Source organism: Lepus europaeus, chromosome 4 (genome assembly GCF_033115175.1).
Source record: "Lepus europaeus isolate LE1 chromosome 4, mLepTim1.pri, whole genome shotgun sequence".
Classification (NCBI taxonomy): Eukaryota; Metazoa; Chordata; class Mammalia; order Lagomorpha; family Leporidae; genus Lepus; species Lepus europaeus.
In genome coordinates this window covers 42,109,599-42,132,711 of record NC_084830.1, presented here as the reverse complement: position 1 = coordinate 42,132,711, position 23,113 = coordinate 42,109,599, and the positions used below count along the sequence as shown (strand labels likewise).

The following is a 23,113-nucleotide window of genomic DNA, read 5'->3' as shown; positions in this document are numbered from 1 at the left end:
GCCGGGAGCCAGGAACTGTAACTCGGTCTCCCACAAGGGTTGCAGGGGAAATAGTACTTGGGCCATATTCTGGTACTTTCCCAGGAACATTGGCAAGGACCTGGGCCAGAAGTGGAGCAGCTGGGACTGCAGCAGGCAGTCCCATATGGGATGCCCGTGTCACAGGCAGCAGTTTAACTGGCTGCGCCACAACACTGGCCCTGGTTTGCCAGTTTTGCTGCTGCTGCTGCTGCTGCTGCTGCTGCTTCTTCTTCTTCTTTTTTTTTTTGAGATTTATTTATTTATTTGCAAGTCAGAGCTACACAGAGAGAGGAGACACACAGAGAGAGAGAGAGACGGAGAGATATATATATAGAGAGAGGTCTTCCATCCTCTGGTTCACTCCCCAACTGGCTTCAATGGCCAGAGCTGCGCCAGTCCGAAGCCAGGAGCCAGGAGCTTCTTCCAGGTCTCCCATGTGGGTGTAGGGACCCAAGCATGTGGGTCATCTTCTACTGCTTTCCCAAGCCACAGCAGAGAGCTGGATGGAAAGTGGAGCAGCTGGGTCTCGAACCAGTGCCCATATGGGATGCCGGCACCTTAGGCCAGGGCATTAACCCACTGTGCCACAGAACCGATCCCAAGTTTTGCTTCTATAATTTTAAAACAATGAAAATTTAGGGTCAGGTGATTTGATCCAACAGCTTAGACTGCTGCTTGGAACACATACATCCCATATCAGATGCTCGGGTTCAAATCTCACCTCTGCTTACAATCCAGCTTCCTGCAAACAGACACCCTGGAAATCAGCAGATTTCGACCCAAGTACTTGGGTCCCTGCCACCCATGTAGGAGACCCGAGTCAAGTTCAGAGCTCCTGACTTCACCCTGCCTGTTGGGGGCATTTGGGGATTGAACCAGGGGATGGAAGCCTGCTCTCTCTCTCTCTCTGCCTCTCCTTCTCTCCCTGTCTTTCAAATATATGCACTTAAAAATAAAAGTTAATATGACATGGCTTCTCCTTTCTTAATTTGAGAAATTATTTTCCTGGCCAGTGCCGTGGCTTAACAGGCTAATCCTCCGCCTTGCGGCGCCGGCACACCGGGTTCTAGTCCCGGTTGGGGCGCCGGATTCTATCCCGGTTGCCCCTCTTCCAGGCCAGCTCTCTGCTATGGCCTGGGAAGGCAGTGGAGGATGGCCCAAGTGGTTGGGTCCTGCACCCGCATGGGAGACCAGGAGAAGCACCTGGCTCCCAGCTTCAGATCAGCGAGATGCGCCGGCCACAGCGGCCATTGGAGGGTGAACCAACGGCAAAAAGGAAGACCTTTCTCTCTGTCTCTCTCTCTCACTATCCAAAAAAGAGAAGTTATTTTCCTTTAACAGCATGGATAAAGGAACAAAAGAGTATGATGCATAAGGCCCCAGTATCATTCCAGTGAGTCCGGAAATTACAAAACAGCAGGGGACATAAAAAAAAAGTGACATCTTACAAATTAACCGGCTCACACTCTCCAAAAAATTTGCTCCAGATTAAAGGAGATGAAAGGGACAGCTAAATGCAACCCAAGATGCTGGAGCAGACTGGGACCCAGAAAAACATCCCTCCCTCCTTCTGCGTCAACAATTTTTTTCCTCTTGTACCACACTAGTGTACAACCAGCAGATCTCAATAAGAGCTGTAGACAACAGTGTTGCCTTGGTATACATTTTCTGTCGGTAGTTACATGGTTCTGTATGCAACTGCTTTTAAGACACACATGCTGAATGTGTGGCACAGTGAGTTAAGCCGCCACTTGTGACACCACCATCCCACAGTGGAGTGCCAGTGGAGTCCCAGGAATCCCAGCTGCTTGGCTTCCAACCCAGCTCCTTGCTAAGATGCCTGGCAAAGCAGCAGAAGATGGTCCAAGAACGTGGGCCCCTGACACCCTCACGAGAAATCAGGATGGAGTTCTGGGCTCCCGGCCTTGCCCTGGCCTGGCTCCAGCCATTGCAGCCATCTGGGGAGTCAACAATGGATGGAAGATCTCTCTCTCTCTCTGCCTTCTGAACCAATAAATAAATCTTGAAAGAAAGAAAGGAGGAAAGGAAGAAAAGAAAAACACTGAAACCTACCGAAGAGGCGTCACACCTGCAACTCACTCTCCATCAGAGAACAAGGCAGGGAGCGCGAAAACGAAACAAATGGTAAAATGTGCACATTTGGGAAATCTGGGTGAGTGGATATATGGAAATTCTTGTGCTTTTTTTGCAACTTTTTTGTAAGTAATTTTTTGTTACATAATAAAGGCAGAAATGTTTATTCCTACTATAAGGAATGTGCAATCAACAAAAAAATGCATTGACCTGCAAATCATCTAAAATTATACCATGTTGAACACACATCAGGTCTTCAAAAATGCGTGTTAGGGCTGGCGCTGTGGCTTAACAGGCTAATCCTCCACCTTGCGGCACCGGCACCCTGGGTTCTAGTCCCGGTTGCCCCTCTTCCAGGCCAGCTCTCTGCTATGGCCGGGGAAGGCAGTGGAGGATGGCCCAAGTGCTTGGGCCCTGCACCCCATTGGAGACCAGGAGAAGCACCTGGCTCCTGGCTTCGGATCAGCACGATGCGCCGGCCGCAGCGGCCATTAGAGGGTGAACCAATGGCAAAAAGGAAGACCTTTCTCTCTGTCTCTCTCTCACTATCCACTCTGCCTGTCAAAAAAAAAAAAAAAAAATGCGCGTTAGGAAAAAAATCACATGGCTTTCAAAATGCTGGCATCCCAATCCGCGTCCCTTTCAATTCTGTTTGTCCACAAACTCTCCGATTGGCCCTCATCTTGCTCTCGATGTGGGGCCTCTCTCTGATCCATGCTATGTGACACAATCAAGCTAGTGGTTTTTTTTTTTCCCTTGAGAATAAAAAGACTTTATTCTCAGGAAAAAAAGAAAGCTGGTGTTTTGCGTCATGAGGAACAAAGCATTTATTTCCTGGGAAAGAAATAAAATTCTTCACGGTTAGTGTTTGGCTTTGAAGCCCCTTGAAAGAAAAGAAAAAATGAACATAAGTCAAGTAGGGAACGGGAAGGTTTCCTTGGTGTGAGCTGGGCGTTGGGTCTGATGTGGATTCTCTGCCATACTGCTCGACCACCTATGAAACTGCCAGTTACCAAGCAACGTGTTTTCCGTGTAAGCATTTTCAGTTTGGTTTCTAGTTCCTGTATCATCTTTGTGGTCCAGTACAACATATTTGACCTGTTTCTCTCCAGTGGCTTTCAGCACAAGTTCTGGCTTTGTTGTTTGCAGACTCACTTTTGTCCTTTTTTTTTTTTACACTGGGAGCTGAGGGACCAGTGTTGCAGCGTTGCGGGTAAAGCTTCCGCCTGCAGTGCCAGCATCCCATGTGGGCGCCAGTTCAAGTCCCGGCTGCTCCACTTCCAATCCAGCTCCCTGCTAATGTGCCAGGCCTAAGTCCCTGGGCCCCAGCACCCATGTGGGAGATCCAGAAGAAGCTCCTGGCTCCTGGCATCGGCATGGCCCAGCCCTGGTCACTTGTGGCCATTTGGGAAGCGAACCAGTGGATGAAAGATCTCTCTCTGACTCAGCCTTTCAAATAAAATAAAAATAAATACAGCACATTGTAATTATTATATATTATTGTAATACTATGGTTTCCATTTTATGATACATTGTATCTATTGTATGATTATAAAAACAAAATAAACTGAAACTGGGAAGAAGCCTCCAGTCCCATGCAGTGGTAATGGCGAGTCCAGGCCCCCAATTCCCACGCAGTGATAATGGTGACGGTCCAGACCCCACATTGCTATGGCTCCTCCCCTCCCCTTTGAGGAGCACAGAGGACAGGACAGCCTGGTGCCGGGACCCTCCCCCGGCCGCTCCTTCCTCACACCCCGGCCGCTCTGGCCCCTCCAGGGCTGCACTGAAGTCGGATCTTGCCTGACAGGAATGGGAGAGAACCTGGCCTTGGTCCCCTCTGACCCGGGCAGAGGATGGCAGTCCCTCGGGCAGTTCTGTGGCGACTGTCCCCCGTTACCACTGGGGCCCATCCCCCCCCCCAGACTGCAGTGGGAATCTATCCAGGCAAGTGCCTGCATGCTGAGTGTCTGTGAGCCTGTTAGGACAGCCCTCATCTTCTGAGACCTCCCCCCAGCCTGACATCCCTCCGACACCTGCATTCATTTTTTTTTCTTTTGTTTTATGTAATAAATGTGAATTTACAAAGTGCAACTTTTGTATTGTTGTGGCTCCCCCCACCTCCCTCCCTCCCACAGCCCTCCCCTCTCCCACTCTCTCTCCCATCCCACCCTTCATCGAGTTTCATTTTCAATTATCTTTATATACAGAAGATCAACTTAGTATATACTAAGCAAAGATTTCAACAGACTTCACTCACACAACCACACAAGGTATAGGGTATTGTTCGACTAGTAGTATTATCTTTAATTCTCATAATAAAACACATTAAGGACAGAGATCCTACGTGGGGAGCATGTGCCCAGTGACTCCCGTTGTTGATTTAACAATTGACACTCTTATTTGTGACGTCAGCAATCACCCGAGGCTCTTGCCAGGAGCTGTCGAGGCTCTGGAAGCCCCTTGAGTTCACCGACTCTGAACTTGCTTAGTCAAGGCCGTGTCACAGTGGAGGTTCCTTCCTCCCTTCAGAGAAAGGCGCCTCCCTCCTTGATGGCCTGTTCCTTCCGCTGGGGTCTTGTTCACCAAAATCTTTCATTTAGGTTGTTTTTGCCACCGTGTCTTGGCTTTCCATGCCTGTGAGACTCTCATGGACCTTTTAGCCAGATCCGAATGTCCCAAGGGTTAATTCTGAGTCCGGAGTGCTGTTTTGGGCGTTTGCCCTTCTATGAGTCTGCTGTGTGTCCTGCTTCCCCCGCAGGGTCATTCTCTCCCTTTTAATTCTATCCTTCATTATTTGCTTACACTGGTCTTATTTGTGAAATCTCTTCGACACATACCCTATCTTTTTGATCGGTTGTGTACTTACACTTAGCACTTTACCAAGTGCGCTGGCATTGGTACCTGCCTCCTTGATGAGATTGAGTTGGAATCCCCTGGCACATTTCTAGCTCTACCATTGGAGGTAAGTCCGAGTGAGCTTGTGCCGACCTGTATATCTCCTCCCTCTCTTATTCCCATTCTTATATTTAACAGAGATCACTTTTCTGTTAATTTCAAACACCTAAGAATAATTGTGTATTAATTACAGAGTTCAACCAGTGGTATTAAGTAGAACAAACAGAACAACAAAAATACTAAAAGGAATAAAATAGTAAGTTGTTCCTCAACAGTCTAGACAAGGGCTGATCATGTTGTTGTCTCTCATAGTGTCCATTTCACTTCAACAGGTTTCCTTTTAGATGCTCGTTTAGTTGCCATCGATAAGGGAGAACATATGATATTTGTCCCTTTGGGACTGGCTTATTTCACTCAGCATGATATTTTCCAGATTCCTCCATTTTGTTGCAAATGACCGGATTTCATTGTTTTTTACTGCTGTATAGTGTTCCATAGAGTGCGTATCCCATAATTTTTTTATCCAGTCATCCATTGATGGGCATATAGGTTGATTCCATGTCTTAGCTATTGTGAATTGAGCTGCAACAAACATTGAGGTGCAAATAGCTCTTTTTTTCCCCCCCCTTTAATTCCATTTGGGTAAATTCCAAGGAGTGGGATGGCTGGGTCCTGTGGTAGGGCTATATTCAGGTTTCTGAGGACTGTACAAACTGTTTTCCATAGTGGCTTTACCAGTTTGCATTCCCACCTACAGTGGGTTAGTGTCCCTTTTTCCCCACATCCTCGCCAGCATCTGTTGTTGGTAGATTTCTGAATGTGAGCCATTCTAACTGGGGTGAGGTGAAACCTCATTGTGGTTTTGATTTGCATTTCCCTGATGGCTAGGGATCCTGAGCATTTTTTCATGTGTCTGTTGGCCATTTGGATTTCCTCTTTTGAAAAATGTCTGTTAAGGTCCTTGGCCCCATCTCTTAAGTGGGTTGTTTGTTTTGATTCTGTGGTGTTTCTTGATCATTTTATAGATTCTAGTTGTTAATCCTTTATCTGTTTTGTAGTTTGCGAATAATGTCTCCCATTCTGTTCATGGCCTCTTCACTTACCTGTTTCTTTTGCTGTAAAGAAACTTTTCAATTTGAGGTAATCCCATTTGTTTATTTTATCTTTGATTACCCGTGCCTCTGGGGTCTTCCCCAGGAATTCTTCGCCTGTTCCAATATCTTGAAGGGTTTCCCCTATGCTCTCAATTAGTTTCATGGTGTCGTGGCACATCTCCAGTTCTTTGATCCATGGTGAGTGGATTTTTGTATAAGGTGTAAGGCAGGGGTCTTGCTTCATACTTCGACATGTGGACATCCAGTTTTCCCAGCACCATTTGTTGAAGAGGCTGTCCTTGTTCCAGGGGTTGGTTTCAGGTCCTTTGTCAAATATGAGTTGGTTATAGATGTTGGGATTGATCTCCGGGGACACCCTGCATTTCAGAACAGCTTGCTCTGCTGGAGCACCTGCTGGGTGGCGGATGCTGCTGGAAAGAAGTGCCTGGCACTCCAAAGCCTTCTCCAAGGAAATCGATTTCCAGCGGCTTCTTGACCTTGTGGCCAAGATCAAGTGTAGGAATTAATTTCCGATTTGGGGAATTCTTCAACTTCCCACTCTTTATAGACCCCTCATAAAGAGGGACTGAGGTCCCCCAGAATGACTTTCTGGATGCTTTTCCTGCAAGTCCTGGGGAAAAAAAAAAAAAAAAGAACCAACGACTGTGTTTACATTAGATCCCTACTGTTTAAGGATCTTAAGTGGATGCTGGGGCCGGCGCCCTGGCTCACTTGGTTAATCCTCCGCCTGCGGTGCCGGCGTCCCATATGGGCGCCGGGTTCCAGTCCCAGTTGCTCCTCTTCCAGTCCAGCTCTCTACTGTGGCCCGGGAAGGCAGTGGAGGATGGCCCAAGTGCTTGGGCACCTGCACCCACATGGGAGACCAGGAAGAAGCACCTGGCTCCAGGCTTCGGATCGGCGCAGCACCAGCCATAGCGGCCATTTGTGGAGTGAACCAACAGAAGGAAGACCTTTCTCTCTGTCTCTCTCTCACTGTCTGTAACTCTGTCAAATAAATTAAAAAAAAAAAAAAAGGAAATGATGTGCTTTCCTCTCTCAAGTCTGGATTTCTACAAAATAAATCCAATTAAGTACAAAACTCTTGAGGAATCCCAAAGGAACAGGAAAAGAAATCTTGAAAATCGAAGATTCGGCCACATGTGGGGCTGAGAGGAGATGCCTGTTCCCTCCAAAGCTCAAGTGAGGAACCTTAAGAAAGGCGGAATTCACTGAGCGGATTGCTCAGGACACACAATTCTTCGGGCCCACGCACAAAGACCACGTGACCAACAGTGGTTACCACCCTTCCTGCACCTGCGTTTAGACTGGACCTTCTCACCGTGCTCAGCGCTTCCCCTCAGTCTTGCCTCTGCTTCGGTCTCCAGTTCTCGCTCCCTGCACCTCCGCTTAAGTGGGAATGAGCCATTCAGGGTATCCATTTCCCAGGCTGTGGACAGTTCTGCATGTCAGGTTCCTATCACACAAACTTGGTGACTGTTACTCAAATGGTCTCCATCGCTCTTTTTCCCATTCAACAAACCTTTGCATTCAGTTAGTTCTGTGATCTCTGATGCCCGGCAGGTTCACCTTAACCCTGTGTGGTATGCTCCTTGTGTGCACCTTTCTCTAATGAGTTTTTGTGAACCCACCATTCCACCCCAACCTAGTGATGTTTACATTGCTGTTAACTTAACAAGTCTTCCTTCTTGATTGGCAACCTCTGTTCTAACTTTTCTATTGAATTTCCTAGGTAAAGATAAAGTTTTGGGGCTGGCACTGTGGTGTAGCAAGTTAACCTGCCGCCTGTGGTGTCAGCATCCCATATGGGCACCAGTTCAGGTCCTGGCTGCTGCACTTCTGATCCAGCTTCTTGCTATGGCCTAGGAAAGCAGAAGATGGCTCAAGTGCTTGGGCCCCTGCACCTGCGTGGGAAACCTGGAAGAAGCTCCTGGCTCCTGATTGGCTCAGCTCTGGCCTTTGTGGCTGTTTGGGGAGTGAGCAAGCAGGTGGAAGCTCTCTCTGTGTGTAACTCTTTCAAGTAAGATAAACGTAAAAGGTTTCATACACTTACACACACGAGGCTTTCAGAAAGTCCACGGAGGGGCAGCTGTCTGGCCCAGCCAGATTCCAGCTAAGAATCCACGACCCATGTTGGAGTGCCTGGGCTGGAGTTCCAGCTTCCTGCTAAAGTGCATCCTGGGTGCAGCAGGTGAAGGCTCCAGCCGTTGGCTTCCTGCCATCATGGGGGAGACCTGGAGTGGGTTCCTGGCTCCCAGCCCGGGCCAAGACAGGTATTTGGGGGGGGGATTATTAACCTGTGCATGGGGGCTGTCTCTTCATCTCAAGTGCCTCGCTTCCTATGTAGTTGAAGATACACTTTCAAGATTCAAAATTTATTTATACTTATATATACACATTTTAAAAGTAATGCTTTTACTTATATGAAAGGCAGAGCTAGAGAGACGAGAGAACAAGTTCTCCACTCGTTCACTCCCCAAATGCCCGCAATGGACTGGGTCAGGCTGAGACCAGGAGCCCCGTATGTGGGTATCCTATGAATGGCAGGGACCAAAGTATTGGAGTTACCACGTGCTGCCTTCTCAGAGCACTCACTGGCAGGAAGCTCAATGACCAAAGGCAGAACTCAAACCTGTGCCCTTTTTTGTTTGTTTGTTTTGATGTAGGATGCTGGCATCCCAAGTGGCAACTCAACTGCTGAACACCTACTCCTGGGCTTTTCTTTTAGTGTTTTTCCTATCCATTTTGCTTGCCCTTCAAGGTCAACAAGTTTCATTTACATCTTATGAACAACCTGAAGTTCATGTTTCATTCATCTTGAATTAACTTTTGCACACAGTATGGAATAAGTACACAATAAATGGCATTCATTTTTCTTAAAAAATCTCCTAAATTGTTTGTTAAACTGCTCCCATGTCCCAACCAGTAAAAGTTTTTAATTTTTAAAAAATATTTATTTATTTTATTTGAAATTCAGAGTTACATAGAGAAGGAGAGGCTAAGAGAGAGAGGGAGAGGTCTTCCATCCACTGGTTCACTCCCCAATTGGCCACCAACAGCCAGAGCTGAGCCAATCAGGAGCCAGGAGCTTCTTCCAGGTCTCTCATGTGGGTGTTAGGGGCCCAAGCACTTGGGCCATCCTCTTGTACCCTCCCAGGCACATCAGCAGAGAGCTAGTTGGATCAGAAGTGGAGCAGCAGGGACTCGAACCTGGGCCCATATGGGATGCCGGCGCCACAGCACCATCCCCCAGTAAAAGTTCAATACGTGGCATCTGCTCCCATACTAAACCAGGTTCATTAATGTGACAACCCTTCACTTTTTTGGGAAATATCACTTGCTAAGCAGATTCACACATATGCTTTGCTATTGTATTCCTTTCCAGTTCCAGAAAATAGCCTTTTTTGGGGCACCCTTTGGTGTAGCAATTAAATTGCCTCTTGGGATGCCCACATGCTGTGTCAGAGTGCCTGGTTCTAGTTCTCATCCATTCTGAACTTCTCATCCATCTTCCTGCTAATACATACACCGAGACACAGCAGGAGATGGCTCAAGTACTTGGGGACCTGCCACCCACCTGGAATACCTGGATGGAGTTCCTGGTGGGCCCTGGATCCCACCTGGCCCAGTCCTGCATGTTGATGGCATCTGAGATGGCCTTCTATACCTGCCTTTCAAATAACGTGAAGGAACTTAAAAATTTAAATGGTCTTTTTTTCCACTCAAAAGTCTTGCACATACTGGTATGTTCTCCTTCCCCTAGACCTCACACACACACACACACACACACACAGTGCATCACCACTCATGAAGAGCTGTGCTTATAAAATGCATGTTCCTGGGCTCTAGCCTAAAACCACTAGAAACTGTGAAACTGGGTGCTCATCAGGTGACTCCAGAGCACCAGAAATCAAAGCTACAAGCTGTACTTTTGAGGTTTCTTAGAATTCCTCAGCTCGATGCTGCTGTAACCTCTATTTAGGTCCCAGACCGACACCCAGTATTAAGCCCCTACTGAAACACTGATGGGTGCTGGGACTGAAGTTCTGGATTTGGGAATGAATGTTGACAAGACTTTGACTACTATCAGGCTGGGTACATTTGGACCTGCAGATTTCACAGAATGGCTTGAAATAGGGTAAAATTCTTAGGTCTTTAGCATCCCAGACACAGGCTTGCTTGTCCAGCATGACAGCTGGACGTCCTCTTTTCTATCCAGAGTTCAAATACTTTTGGGGTGTGACAGGGAGGTGCTGTGCAGTAGCAGGTAAAGCTGCTGCCTGCAGTGCCAGCATCCCATATGGGCACCGGTTCAAGTCCTGGCTGCTCCACTTCCAATCCAGCTCCTTGCTCTGGCTGGGAAAGCAGTGGAAGATGGCCTAAGTGCTTGGGCCCCTGCACCCACATGGGAGACCAGGAAGAAGCTTCAGGCTCCTGGTCGGCCCAGCTGCAGCCACTGCAGGTATTTGGGGGAGTGAACCAGCAGATGGAAGACCTCTCCCCTGTCTCTGCCTTTCAAATAAATACATGTCTTTAAAAAAAAAAAAAAAAAAAAAAACCACTTGCGGGCTGACACATACTTAGGGACCCAGGTGAGTGGCATGATCAGATTTGGACAGGCCAGTGAATAGCATAATTGGATTCCGATACAGATGGGCAGTATTTTTTGAGGCCTTCAGGTTTTAATAACAGATGTGCTAGTCTGCTAGGTCCTTGAAAACCATCTTGTTACCCAATGGTACCAATTTCTTTATAGACATCTGGTATGAAATTCAAAAAACAAAAACACCTATTATAATTTTTAGATTTCTCAACTTTTAAAAGAAGCCAGGCTTGGCCTATGAGACTGTGACTACTATTAAAGTCGCGTTAAAATTATTTCATATGCTGTAGTTTCAGAGTTACAAAAGACCAAAGTTTAGCCATTTCCAAGTGTAGAGTCTCACTTCCGGCTTGTACGTTATCACATCCACCGTTGCTTCCTGATGTGGTATGGGGCAAAACACAACACAGCAACTTATTTCTTGCCCTTTCCCTACAAGTGTATGTAAAACAATCTCTGAGCAAAATGGCACCAGGCAGAAAGTTTCTAACACGTTACAGACTCCCAGCCAGTGATTACGATAAACTTGAACACAAACGAATTCTCCCTCAATGCGACTACATAAACGGATGCTGCCACTGTTGATGCTTGGATCTGCGCTCAATACCTATGGAAGACTTTAAAACTTGTTACTGTTGACAACTTCCAAAGTCATTGTAAATTGAGTTGTAAGCACAATTAAGCTAAGATCACTGCTTCTAAATTCACCTTGACCAATTCTAAAATATCGGGTTGGGGCCATGGAGCGGCATTAGTGACTACTTTGGAGAAAAACCAGTTAGAAAATAGAAGTTGAGCCCCTGCGATCGAGCCATTTCACATATACTCCTTTCTCTGTTGGTGCTCCCCTACTTCCATGACTCAAAAAAACCCGAAAGGCAGAACGATGGGGAGAAACAGAGATCTTCCATCTGCTGGTTCGCTCCCCAGATGCCCACAACCATCAGGGTCAGGCCAGGATGAAGCCAGAAGCCTGGAACTCCATCTGGTTCTCCCATGTGGGCAGAGGGACCCAAGTACCCGGACCACCATCAGCTGGCTCCCAGGAACATTAGCAAAGAGATGGATCAGAAATAGAGGAGCCAGAACTCAAACTGGCACTGATGATGGCACACAGGTGTTACAAGTGGTGGCTACACATGACAGTCCATCTGTCTCCCTCCACTTCAACTTTCATCATATCATCAATAGAACAATTAACCAGAAAAACCAAAACTGTAGGCCAGGTCTATCCTTTCAACATACTGCTGTGCTGTTCTACAAGACAAAAACTTTAAAAATAATTCAACACTCTATTGCAAGTAACATGCCTGGACTCTTCAGTTTCTGGCACTGTCATGCTAAATTGACAAAAACAGACATGAAGCCTCAATTTGGGACAATTAAAGAAGTTACAAACAAATTTATTATTCAAATCCAAGAGAGAAAATCTCAAGTTGGAAATCTTCCTTCATCTATTGGGCACTATGTAGAAAACATTAAATTAACAGCTAATCTTGGTGACATAGTATCACAATTTATTTCAGAATCAGGCTAGATGAGACATGCACATTAACAGCTAGTTGGTCAGTGGGACAGTTTCTAATTTTCTATGCAGTTCCCACGCATGAGATCCCATCTCCTCAGTCCAGCTAGCTTAATTCTCCTTTGCTATCAAAACGACCACTTCTTGCTCTGGGGGTCAGGAGAAACAAACAAGCAAGGTGCAGGAGTGAGCTGTGAGCGAACATGCTTTATGCTGTCCCAAATGCATACAAGATCTTTTCTCCTGGAAAGAAAGACCCCAAGGCCTCCATTGCACTTTTATTTGATGTAATATTTGGGACAATTATCCAAAAGGGCCGGTATTTCCCAATTTAATGAGGTCAAAATAAAACAAGCAACAAAACAGTGTTTGGGATTTCAGTTTCTTACCCTTAGCATCAACACTCACTGCCTCCCATCATCAATATTTATTGAGCATTTACAGTGTACTAGGCACAATAGAACATACAGAAAACATTGTCCCTGCTCTGGAGGAGCTTACATTCTAAAAGAAAAAAAAAAAATACACCTCTTTTAAAATGGCATTTTTGTTTGGTGTTTTCTGCAAAGTACTGAGGAAATATTTGACAGGGTGAGCTTTGGGTATAACTCAGCCCCATGGTTATTAGAGAAGAGAGAAGAGGAGAGATTTTAAAGGCAGACAATGACAGACCATTCAGGATAGGTCGAGTTACAGGGAGATAAACACAATCGCATCCACCGAGGAGAGACTGGCTGCAGCCCAGAGGCTGAGGGGAGAGTGTGGGATCTGAGAGAGTGTGGAGCCAGGAAGCTCATGCGGCCTTCTCCACGTGCACGGCCACGAAGCAGGAATGGCTGGCGACGAGACAGAAGGCTTACAAAGGAAGGTGCTCTTGTGCACCTGACACACTGAAAGAATTAGAGGATCAAAATCAAGGCAAGCTTTAAGAGTAACAAGAAATTCTTAAAAACCAAAAGTCATTTGGAAGCACAAAACTCACAGTTAATGCTACCCAATGCCATGATGTGCCAAGAGCATCGTGGCTGCCTAAGTCAGAAAATGCCACACACCAAAATCTTAATGGGACACATCTCTTTTTTCCAATTAACCTCCCCCGCTACCCCTAGGGAATTTTGTTTCCTTTTCTCGGGGGGGGGGGTGGGGTGGGGGGGGGTGGGAGAGGAGAGGGGAATATTAGTTGGGAATGGTAGTCATTTTAGTTGTACTTTTGCTACTATGATAAACTCTGCATTTCAAACTTGGTAAAAGCCCATTAGCTGCCAAGAGGGAATAAGGAATAAATTTCCAAAAATGTACAATTTCTTTTAGCGAAGTTTCAGAACCAAAAGACTAATTTACATGAAAAGCTGTAGAGAAAGTAGTTGAAAAGTCCATTCATAAAACTTTTATTCCACTTACATGAATTTAATACACGTGTTCTTAACAATTATGCTTGGATTGTTCATGAAAATTTCCTAAGACATTAAACAAAGCTAGCCGTCATCTCAAGTTATTTCCCTGTTAACTATTTTTACAGCACATGCATGTTAGGCAAGTATCAAAAAAAAAAAAAAAAAAAAATCACAAAAGCAAAAAAAAAAAAAAATCTAAAAAAGTTAAATACATGGGTTTTGTTTTACTGCTGTGCTTGATACACATGAAATAATGGATATCAAGCGATTCATTTTTACTGCATCTTTACTTTTACATTTGTTCTTAGGTTGCCTAAAACATTTAAATACAAATAAAATGAGTGTAGCAAAAATAATGAAAGCAAACAGCAGGTAACTTTACAAATAATGGAATGTGAACCGTTTCTGCCCTTATCCAGAGTGACTGGGGTCCCGACCTTGTCTAAAGGAACACGCCCTGCAGCTGCAGCCCAAGGTGTGCACGTCCACACGGCTCGCCACGGAATAGCCTTGGGCTACCAGTTTCTCCCACAGCCGTCTAAGTGCTCCAAACCTTAAAGTACCCACAATAACTACACCTGTGACTGGAACAATTCTCCCTTTTATTCCCCACCAGGACAAACCAATGTGCAGGCAGTTTTGTTTAGACACGGAAGCAGTTTTAACACTGGCCCTTGTGAAGCCACAATGTACCAAAAGTACTATGCCAAACATTTATAACTTGTATAAAAATTCCACATCCCCATATTGGCCACCTCAAGATGAAAACAGATAACTCCCTAATGTTAACTGGCTCTACTCCCCTAATATTAAACATAAAAACCACATGGGAAATATAGAAATTCAAATAGAAGTAACATAAACCTGTCATAAATCGTAAACAAAAAAACTATTTGTGGGACAGCATGGATGACAAATGGTCTACTGTGTAAATTTGAGAATGAGGCAGACACACATCAGAAGGCCGGTTAGTTCTCCCCTCCTTCTCCTGCTTCAGCTTCATCTCCTTGGGTGTCCGATGTCCACAACTAGTAAAAAGAAGGAAAGATTTTTCAGTTTGGAATAAAAAGGGAAACAACTTTCAGATATCTGCCAAGGTACCAGAATGTAACCATGTGTTTTCGTTGGAAGGCATTTTTTTAAAAATTCATTTATTTATCTTGAAGGTCAAAGTTACAAAGAGAGATGGAGATTGATCTTCCAATCTGCTGGTTCATTCCCTAGATGGCTGCCAACGGCCAGGGCTCAGGTGCAGCTGGACAAGGCCAAAGCCAGGAGCTTCATCCAGCTCTCCCACATAGGCAGCAGGGGCCCAAACACTTGGGTCATCTTCCCTGGCTTTTCCCAGGCCATTAGCAGGGAGCTGAATCAGAAGTGAAGTAGCCAGAACTTGAACAGGACTTGAACTTTGACGCCAGTGTCACAGGCAGCAGCTCTACCTGTTACACAACAGTGCTGGGCCCAGATGACATTCTTAAAAGATAGCTTTCTCTCTAATAAAAAGCAAACATAGCCCTGAAGATAGAAAGTTTCAACAGGCCAGCACTGTAATGCAGTGGTAAAGCCACCACCTGCAGTGTCTATGTAGGCGCCGGTTTGTGTCCCAGCTGCTCCACTTCCCATCTCTATGCTCTGCTATGGCCTGGGAGAGCACTGGAAGATGGCCCAGGTCCTTGGGTCCTTGCACCCACATGGGAGACCCAGAAGGAGCTACTGGTTCCTGGCTGAAGATCAGCACAGCTCCAGCCATTGCAGCCATCTGGTTAGTGAACCAGTGGACTGAAGACCTCTTTCTCTGCCTCTCCTTCTCTCTCCACGTAACTCTGACTTTCAAATAAATAAATAAATAAATTTTTTTTTTAAAAGAAAGCTTCAAAATTCAAAACACTTCAATATAAAATACTGTACATAAACAGCAAAGCTACCTTTACATACAAAGATACAAGGAAACTGGTTAACTACAGAAGAGAAAGTACAAGAAATCACAAGCCACTAAAAATCATTGATTGTTAATAGCTACCAGAATATCGCAGTGTCCTGAAGAGCCCCCAGTGAGACAATTAAACCATGATCAACTAATTTGACCCCTGCTCAAGGAACTGAAGGATGACTACTCTCCCCTGGTAGGGCTCAGACGGACTCTTACTCCAGAGAGAATCCTACATTATGTGAAATTCAAGTCATCATCAACCACTGAGCGCAACAAATCCAGCTTTTCTTATAATTTTAGCTTAGAAAAACATAGCTTTATCTATCTGATTCAAAATAAATGCTGCACAAAAGAAAAATAGTATAATTAAAACCAAACTTTCTCACAGGTAAAACCAAAAGTTGTCCCATAGTGGTAGGATTAAATTAACCTACCAGTTTAGTAATAGGCTAAAACACAGTTTTAAAATTACTGCAGCTCCATCAATAGTGATGTTTTGAAAAGCACTCTATAGGGACCAGCACTGTGGTACAGTGGATCAAGCCAACACCAGAACCATATCAGAGTCCTGGCTACTCTGCTTCCATCCAGCTTCCTGCCGCAATGTGCCTGGGAAGGCAGTGGAAGAAGGCCTTAAATACTTGGCACCTGCCGACCGTGTAGGACCAGGATGGAGTTAAATCTTTAAACAAAGTAAAAAGGGTATTCTGGCTCAAACTCGAGGCTTATTGATGACAGATCTTTCACCAGGGACTGTGACTGGAATTAAAAACAAACTGCTGAACCCGGCATAGAGGGCCTGGGGCTGAGCCTGTGCCACCTTTGACAGGACCAGGAGGGCAAGATGAGCAGCATGGGGTAGGGGTGGGGGGCACGGTCGGCAGGGAGCCCCTGGAGAAACTGGCAAGTCTGAAGTCGCGCTGGGTCCCTGAGGATATCAAGAGGACCCAGACAAGGCAGTGTCTACAGCACAGCTGGGGAGGAAGCGCCTGGGGAGGGGTCCTGTTCTTGGTAGAGGGACAGTGACAAACAGCACGTGACTTAGAGCTTAAGTTCTTTATCCCCACTCCCCAGGTAGATGCGCTTCCTTTAGCCTGGTCCAAACCTGGCTACTGTAGGCATTCTGGGAATGAACCAGTGGATAGAAAACTGATCAATCTCTCCCTCCATCACTCTGCTTTTCAAATAAGTAAATAAACGTACAAATAGTTTTTTTAAAAAGTACTTTACAGTGATTATCAGAGATAATTCAAATATTAACTCAAGGTAATCTTAAATTTCATTTGACTTACACACTGAAGTGTGGGGAGAAAACCCTGTAAAGTACTTTTCCTAATAATCTGTAACTTCATTTGTTTACTAATTAAATATATGTATAGCCTGGAAAGAAGACTACGTTCAAATTCACACAACTAATGGCCAGTTGGAGACTGTAAGTCCTATTAAACAAGGGGTTTTGTGAGTCAACAGGAAATTGTCTCTAATGTGTCTTTCTAGTTCTACTCTTAAAGGACGCTAGAAATTCTCCATATAAACATGTAGGGATTTGATACAAGGCATTTCTCTTTCCAGGGTGAGTGATGATGATCAACCAGATTCAGATTCAAGTACAAATTAGGCTTTGGCAAAATTCTTAACAGATCATCAACCTGTAATGATTAGTGATGAGAATACAACAACTAAGTCTTAGGCTCCACCTTCTCAATGTCATCTCAAGGGGCTGGCATCCAACACTGGCACGCAGATTGGAACCCTGACTCTTGGGTTCGGCCCAGATCAGCCCTGGCTCTTGTGGCCATTTTGAGTAAACTAGTGGATGGAAGATATTTTTCTTTTTTAAATTTTAATTAACTTTATTTCCACCCCCGCAAAGAAACTTTTTACAAACTTCATGCATTCCATAAGCACAACTTTAGGAATATAGTGATGATCTTTCTCTTTCCCTCTGTCATTCTACCTTTTAAATTAAAAAAAAAAAAGTTTCTAAAAATGAGCAAGATTACTAGTTTAAAAAACAAAATTCTTAATAATTCTTCTCCAGAAAAGTTTTACTCTAGAATACTCTAGAATATAGAACTGTTCTACAGAATACTGGCAGTGGACTAGCATGAAGTTGGAAAACTAAATGTATAACAGCCCCTAAGACAAATGGCCCTAAAGCTAACAAACCTGTATCAACAATAATAACAATCACCAATCCCTACCTCTTTACCTGACACGTAGCAGATGCCTGGCCATTTTTTCACTTAAGCCTCAAAACTTTAAATTTAGTATTTATCTGAAGGAGAAGAATGGGAAACCTTAGCAGCCAAGGACGCATGTAACCAGCTGTCACGTTGGACTTCATTTATCAAACTGCTTTTAGAAAATTGGAATTTAGGGGCTGGCATTGTGGCCCAGGGGCTTAAGCCACTGTCTTCGATGCTGGCATTCTATAAGTGGTGGTTCAAGTCCTGTCTGCTCCACTTTCAAATCGAGCTCACTGCAAATGTGCCTGGGAAAGCAGCAGCAGATGGCCCAAGCCCTTGTGCGCCTGCCACCATGTGAGACACAGATGAAGCTCCTGGCCCCTGGCTTCAGCCTGGCCCAGCCCTAATCATTACAGTCATTTGGGGAGCGAACCAATAGACAGAAGATCATTCAATTGCTCTCCAAATTTCAACATGATTTAACATTATTAAAGAATTACTATTTTTTTTTGGGGTGATAACAGCATTAATATACTTTTAAAATCTGTATTATAACAAAAAGATCATGATCTCCCATAAATTAGCCATTTTTAAAATCAGAAACCAGGCAAAACAATTTCCACTCACATTTTGTGGAGTATTTTGAGATTTTCTAACTTCTTAATGACCTACCATATAGATACGAACATGGAGGCAAGTTGATAGACAAGAAAAACATTTTTTCAAGGAATTTAAATATGAGGGAATGCCAGTATACTGATATTAAACTCTTCTGTGTCTAAAATTGAAAGAATGAGGGACTTAAAATGAAAAATAAACAGCCTATGTGAATAAAAGTCCAAAACCATGCATCACAAAATTATTTTGAGAATTAAAATTTTCACACTAGACTTGCAACTAATCAAAGGAATGCAGTACATTTTCATCTCTTCATGTAATATTTCCGTTTATAGAAGGGAGTTGTCTTTTTCATGTAGCTTTAATAGTAGACAGGATAATCTACCTAGTAAATAAAAGGTCAGAAATATTCCTTGTAGTAAAATAACAATCCTTTCAACATGAGTCATCAATGATACGCCATGTACTTACTGTCAAGTTGTCTCTCAGTAACTGCATTATTAGCGTGCTGTCTTTGTAGGATTCTTCACTTAACGTATCAAGTTCAGCAATGGCTTCATCAAAAGCCTATGTTAAAAAAAAAAAAAGTGTTTCATTGCTCCAACAATAAAATTTAACAATAAAGCTTGCTAACTGTCCACATAATAGGTAAAATACATACTGTCTTTGCAAGAGAGCAGGCTTTCTCTGGGGAATTCAGAATCTCGTAATAGAACACAGAGAAGTTAAGGGCCAGACCCAATCTGATGGGATGCGTTGGTTGCATTTCCTTTTTGCTGATTTCAAAAGCTTCTTGGTATGCTTGTTGTGACTGATCCACAATCCCTGAGTAATAAAACACACTGAAATGTACTTAAAAAGTCTGCACTTCATTCTCTCCCCTCAAATCAAATCTTTCATTGAATATTCCTGAGATACCACACTGGCCACTGGTTAATTTCAAGATCAAAACAGTGTAATCTCATTATTGCTACATTGTTTTAATAATCAGTTTTGCTATGGCCACTATTTCTTAAACTGAAGAAACATCCTGTATGCAAAGCTGGCTTCCCAGGAAGTACACGTTTTGGAACACTAGTAACAGGCTGTAATACATATCCTCAGAACTCCAGGAAGCCCAACAGCATCATGGCTCCTTACTAGTACCTCTAACCAATTAAAACAACAACAACAACAACAATTTGCACTCGAAAGAGACAGCTTCCATACTATGTTATTTTATAGAAATCCAAACAACACAGGTTTGAGAACACCATACCCTTCTTGTCATCACCAGCAGCGACCTCAGCCAGGTAACGGTAGTAGTCTCCTTTCATTTTCAAATAGAAGACTTTGCTCTCTGCTTGTGAAGCATTAGGGATCAAGAACTTTTCCAAAAGAGACTAAAGAAGAAAAGAAACAGATGTTATCTATTCACATTCTGATTTCAATGAACAGGAATAGCATGATAGTCCCTATTCAAAGTTTGATTTTTCCTTACCAAATTAAGACTGGAAGGATTATGAGATTCGTAGATCTACTGAGTAGACCTTCAGCCTCACAAAAGTGATTTTTAGCTGGTAAGCCAAGTTTAGAGATCATTATAAACAGGTAAAATTGAATCATCCTATAACTGTCAAAAATTATAAACTAATACTGCAAACACTCCCACTTCCTCCTGCTAACACAAGTATATTCAATTTTCAAGTAATCTCAGACCCAGATAAATCAATTCTTACAAGAAAAAAAGTTATGATTTTTGGTTTCTGAAATTCTAGAAGGTGGTAACCAAGCAGTTTAATACATAGAGCACCTACTTAATATGCAAAATAGTGTGTGACAATGCTTTCAAATATTAACTTTGTCCCAATGGTGGGTGCGTAGACAGTGAACAAGCTTTAACAGAGCCTCTCCACTTCCACAACTCAAGTTGGACACCCAGATGAAGTGGCAGCTAGGCCAAGTCACAGTTTTGGAAGGAGCTGGAAGTGTGGCAAACCTGAAAAGGTGCTTTCTCTGTAATTATCAGAAACTATTACACCACACTCATCCCTTCACATTCAAAGTTCTCTTAGCTGTGAAAGTGTTCTGCCCGTCCAACACCACGTGCTTCACCATCTATGGTCACTCTTTGAACATATGCCTCCAACAGCAGAAGAGAGCTGCATTTCAAACAGGCCTTCTTAGGAGCAAGGCACAGACAGGCACTGACGAATCAGACACTACCCAGAATAGGCGCGAATGGTGAGAACAAGAGAAACTTTCATAAAAACGAAGACAGGACATGAATGGCTCCAAAAGACACCAGCTAAATTAGCTAGAGAAAAATTTCTGTTCAACATGGAAATCAACTACAAGTGGTCCACAATTGGTATTGGATGACCAACTAGTCAGACTAGAGTGTCAAGTTTCCTCTTCTCAAAAGCTTATAAAGAGAAACAAGGATCATTTGGGTATTTTGTAGAGGAAGTTCATAAATTGTGTGGTCTTTTTCAACTCTGAGAGAAAATACAGTTTACTGGATTAAGTTAATTATTAATATGAAAGAGGTGATCAAATAACTTGATTTGTCAAACTGACCAAACAGTAATAAAGACTAATTGTCTAGATTTGGAAAGAGGCAAATGTAGGAAAGATGGAAATAAGAACCAACATCAGAAAATTGCAGACATACAGAAAAGCAGGGGGGAAGAGTAGAAAACAGAACTTGTGCCGGTTTGAGTCCCGGCTGCTCCACTTCTGATCTAACTCCCTGCTGATGGCCTGCAAAAGCAGAAGATGGCCCAAGTGCTTGGGCCACTGCATCTGCATGGGAGACTCAGAAGCTCCTGACTCCTGGCTCGGATTAGTACAGCTCTGGCCATTGTGGCCTTTTGGGGAGTGAACCAGCAGATGAAAGACTTTCTGTCTCTCCCTCTCTGTAAGTCTGCCTCTCAAGTAAAATAATAAATCTTTAAGAAAAACAAAAAAAAGAAGAAGAAGAATCTGAATTTAAAAGATAGGGTAGTAGTAGGCACAGCATTACATAAAGTATGAGTACTAGTCAAAGGTATTCAAGTTGTAAAATTTTTCATGTATCACAGTACATTAACTTTCTTTTTTTTTTTTTTAAAGGAAAGAGAGAAGGTAGTCATTTTTTAAAAATTTATTTATTTGAGGCCGGCGCCGCGGCTCACTAGGCTAATCCTCTCCCTTGCGGCGCCGGCACACCGGGTTCTAGTCCCGGTCGGGGCACCGATCCCGTCCTGGTTGCCCCTCTTCCAGGCCAGCTCTCTGCTGTGGCCAGGGAGTGCAGTGGAGGATGGCCCAAGTCCTTGGGCCCTGCACCCCATGGGAGACCAGGATAAGCACCTGGCTCCTGCCATCGGATCAGCGCGGTGCGCCGGCCGCAGCGCACTACCGCGGCGGCCATTGGAGGGTAAACCAACGGCAAAGGAAGACCTTTCTCTCTGTCTCTCTCTCACTGTCCACTCTGCCTGTTAAAAAAAAAAAAAATTTATTTATTTGAGAGGTAGAGTTACAAACAGTGAGAGAGAGACAGAGAGAAAGGTCTTCCTTCCTTTGGTTCGCTCCCCAATGACTGCACGGCCAGAGCTGCACCGATCCGAAGCCAGGATCCAGATGCTTCCTCCTGGTCTCCCATGTGGCTGCAGGGGCCCAAGGATTTGGGCCATCCTCCACTGCTTTCCCAGGCCGCAGCAGAGAGCTAGCGCGGAAGGTGGAGGATTAACTTACCGCGCCACGGCGCCTGCCCCCATTAACTGTCTTATTCAAATCCAAAGGATTTTCAAATCAAACAAAAGTTAAAAACATCTTAATATGCAAGTACTAGACTAAAGGTACAGTGTTAGACTGCATGAATTTTGCTAAAATATAACTTCATTGAGTAATTTTATATTATTTCTTCTATTTACTTCGAAATAAATGTTCCCTCCCCACCCCTGCTCTCATTATGTAGTATCTTCAAAAGGTTCATGGAGGGGCTGGAATTGTGGCAGGTGTAGCAGGTTAAACCTCTGCCTGTGACACTGGCATCCCATATGGGCACCGGTTCAAGTCCTGGCTGCTCCACTTCTGACCCAGCTCCCTGCTAATGGCCTGGGAAAAGATGGCTCAAGTGCTTGGACCCCAGCACCAATGTGGGAGACCTTGAATAAGCTCCAGGCTCTCCCAGCTTTGGCCTGGCCTAGCCGCAGCCGTTGTGACCATTTCGGGAGTGAATCAGCAGATGGAAGCGCTTTCACTCTCTTTCCCCTCCTCTCTCTGTAACTCTGCCTTTCAATGAATAAAAAAAAATAAAATAAAATAAAATTTTTTTTAAATAGAAGTAGATAAATGAAAAAAAAAAAAAAAAAGTGGCCAGTGCCGCGGCTCACTAGGCTAAATCCTCTGCCTGCGGTGCTGGCACACCGGGTTCTAGTCCCGGTTGGGGCGCCGGATTCTGTCCCGGTTGCCACTCTTCCAGGCCAGCTCTCTGCTGTGGCCTGGAAGTGCAGTGGAGGATGGCCCAAGTCCTTGGGCCCTGCACCCCATGGAAGACCAGGAGAAGCACCTGGCTCCTGCCTTTGAATCAGCGTGGTGCACCGGCCACAGCGGCCATTGGAGGGTGAACCAACAGCAAAGGAAGACCTTTCTCTCTGTCTCTCTCTCTCTCTCTCTCTCACACTGTCCACTCTGCCTGTCAAAAAAATAAAATAAATAAATTTTAAAAAGTAGTAAGTTCATGGAAAATGTACATAATAAAAAACTA

The 23,113-nt window shown here is 44.3% G+C and overlaps 1 protein-coding gene across 1 annotated transcript in view; it reads right to left on the bottom strand.

Moving 5' to 3' along the window:
- Window positions 1-12,518: 12,518 nt before the first annotated feature.
- The window catches only part of YWHAZ (tyrosine 3-monooxygenase/tryptophan 5-monooxygenase activation protein zeta), a 29,755-nt gene continuing 19,160 nt past the window's right edge, over window positions 12,519-23,113 (bottom strand). The window contains exons 3-6 of the mRNA XM_062188169.1: window positions 19,643-19,766; window positions 19,046-19,209; window positions 18,856-18,951; window positions 12,519-14,675 (exon numbers count right to left, since the gene is read on the bottom strand). Coding sequence (XP_062044153.1) covers window positions 14,616-14,675; window positions 18,856-18,951; window positions 19,046-19,209; window positions 19,643-19,766 — 444 coding nt within the window. The 3' untranslated portion in view covers window positions 12,519-14,615. The remainder of the gene's footprint in view (window positions 14,676-18,855; window positions 18,952-19,045; window positions 19,210-19,642; window positions 19,767-23,113) is intronic.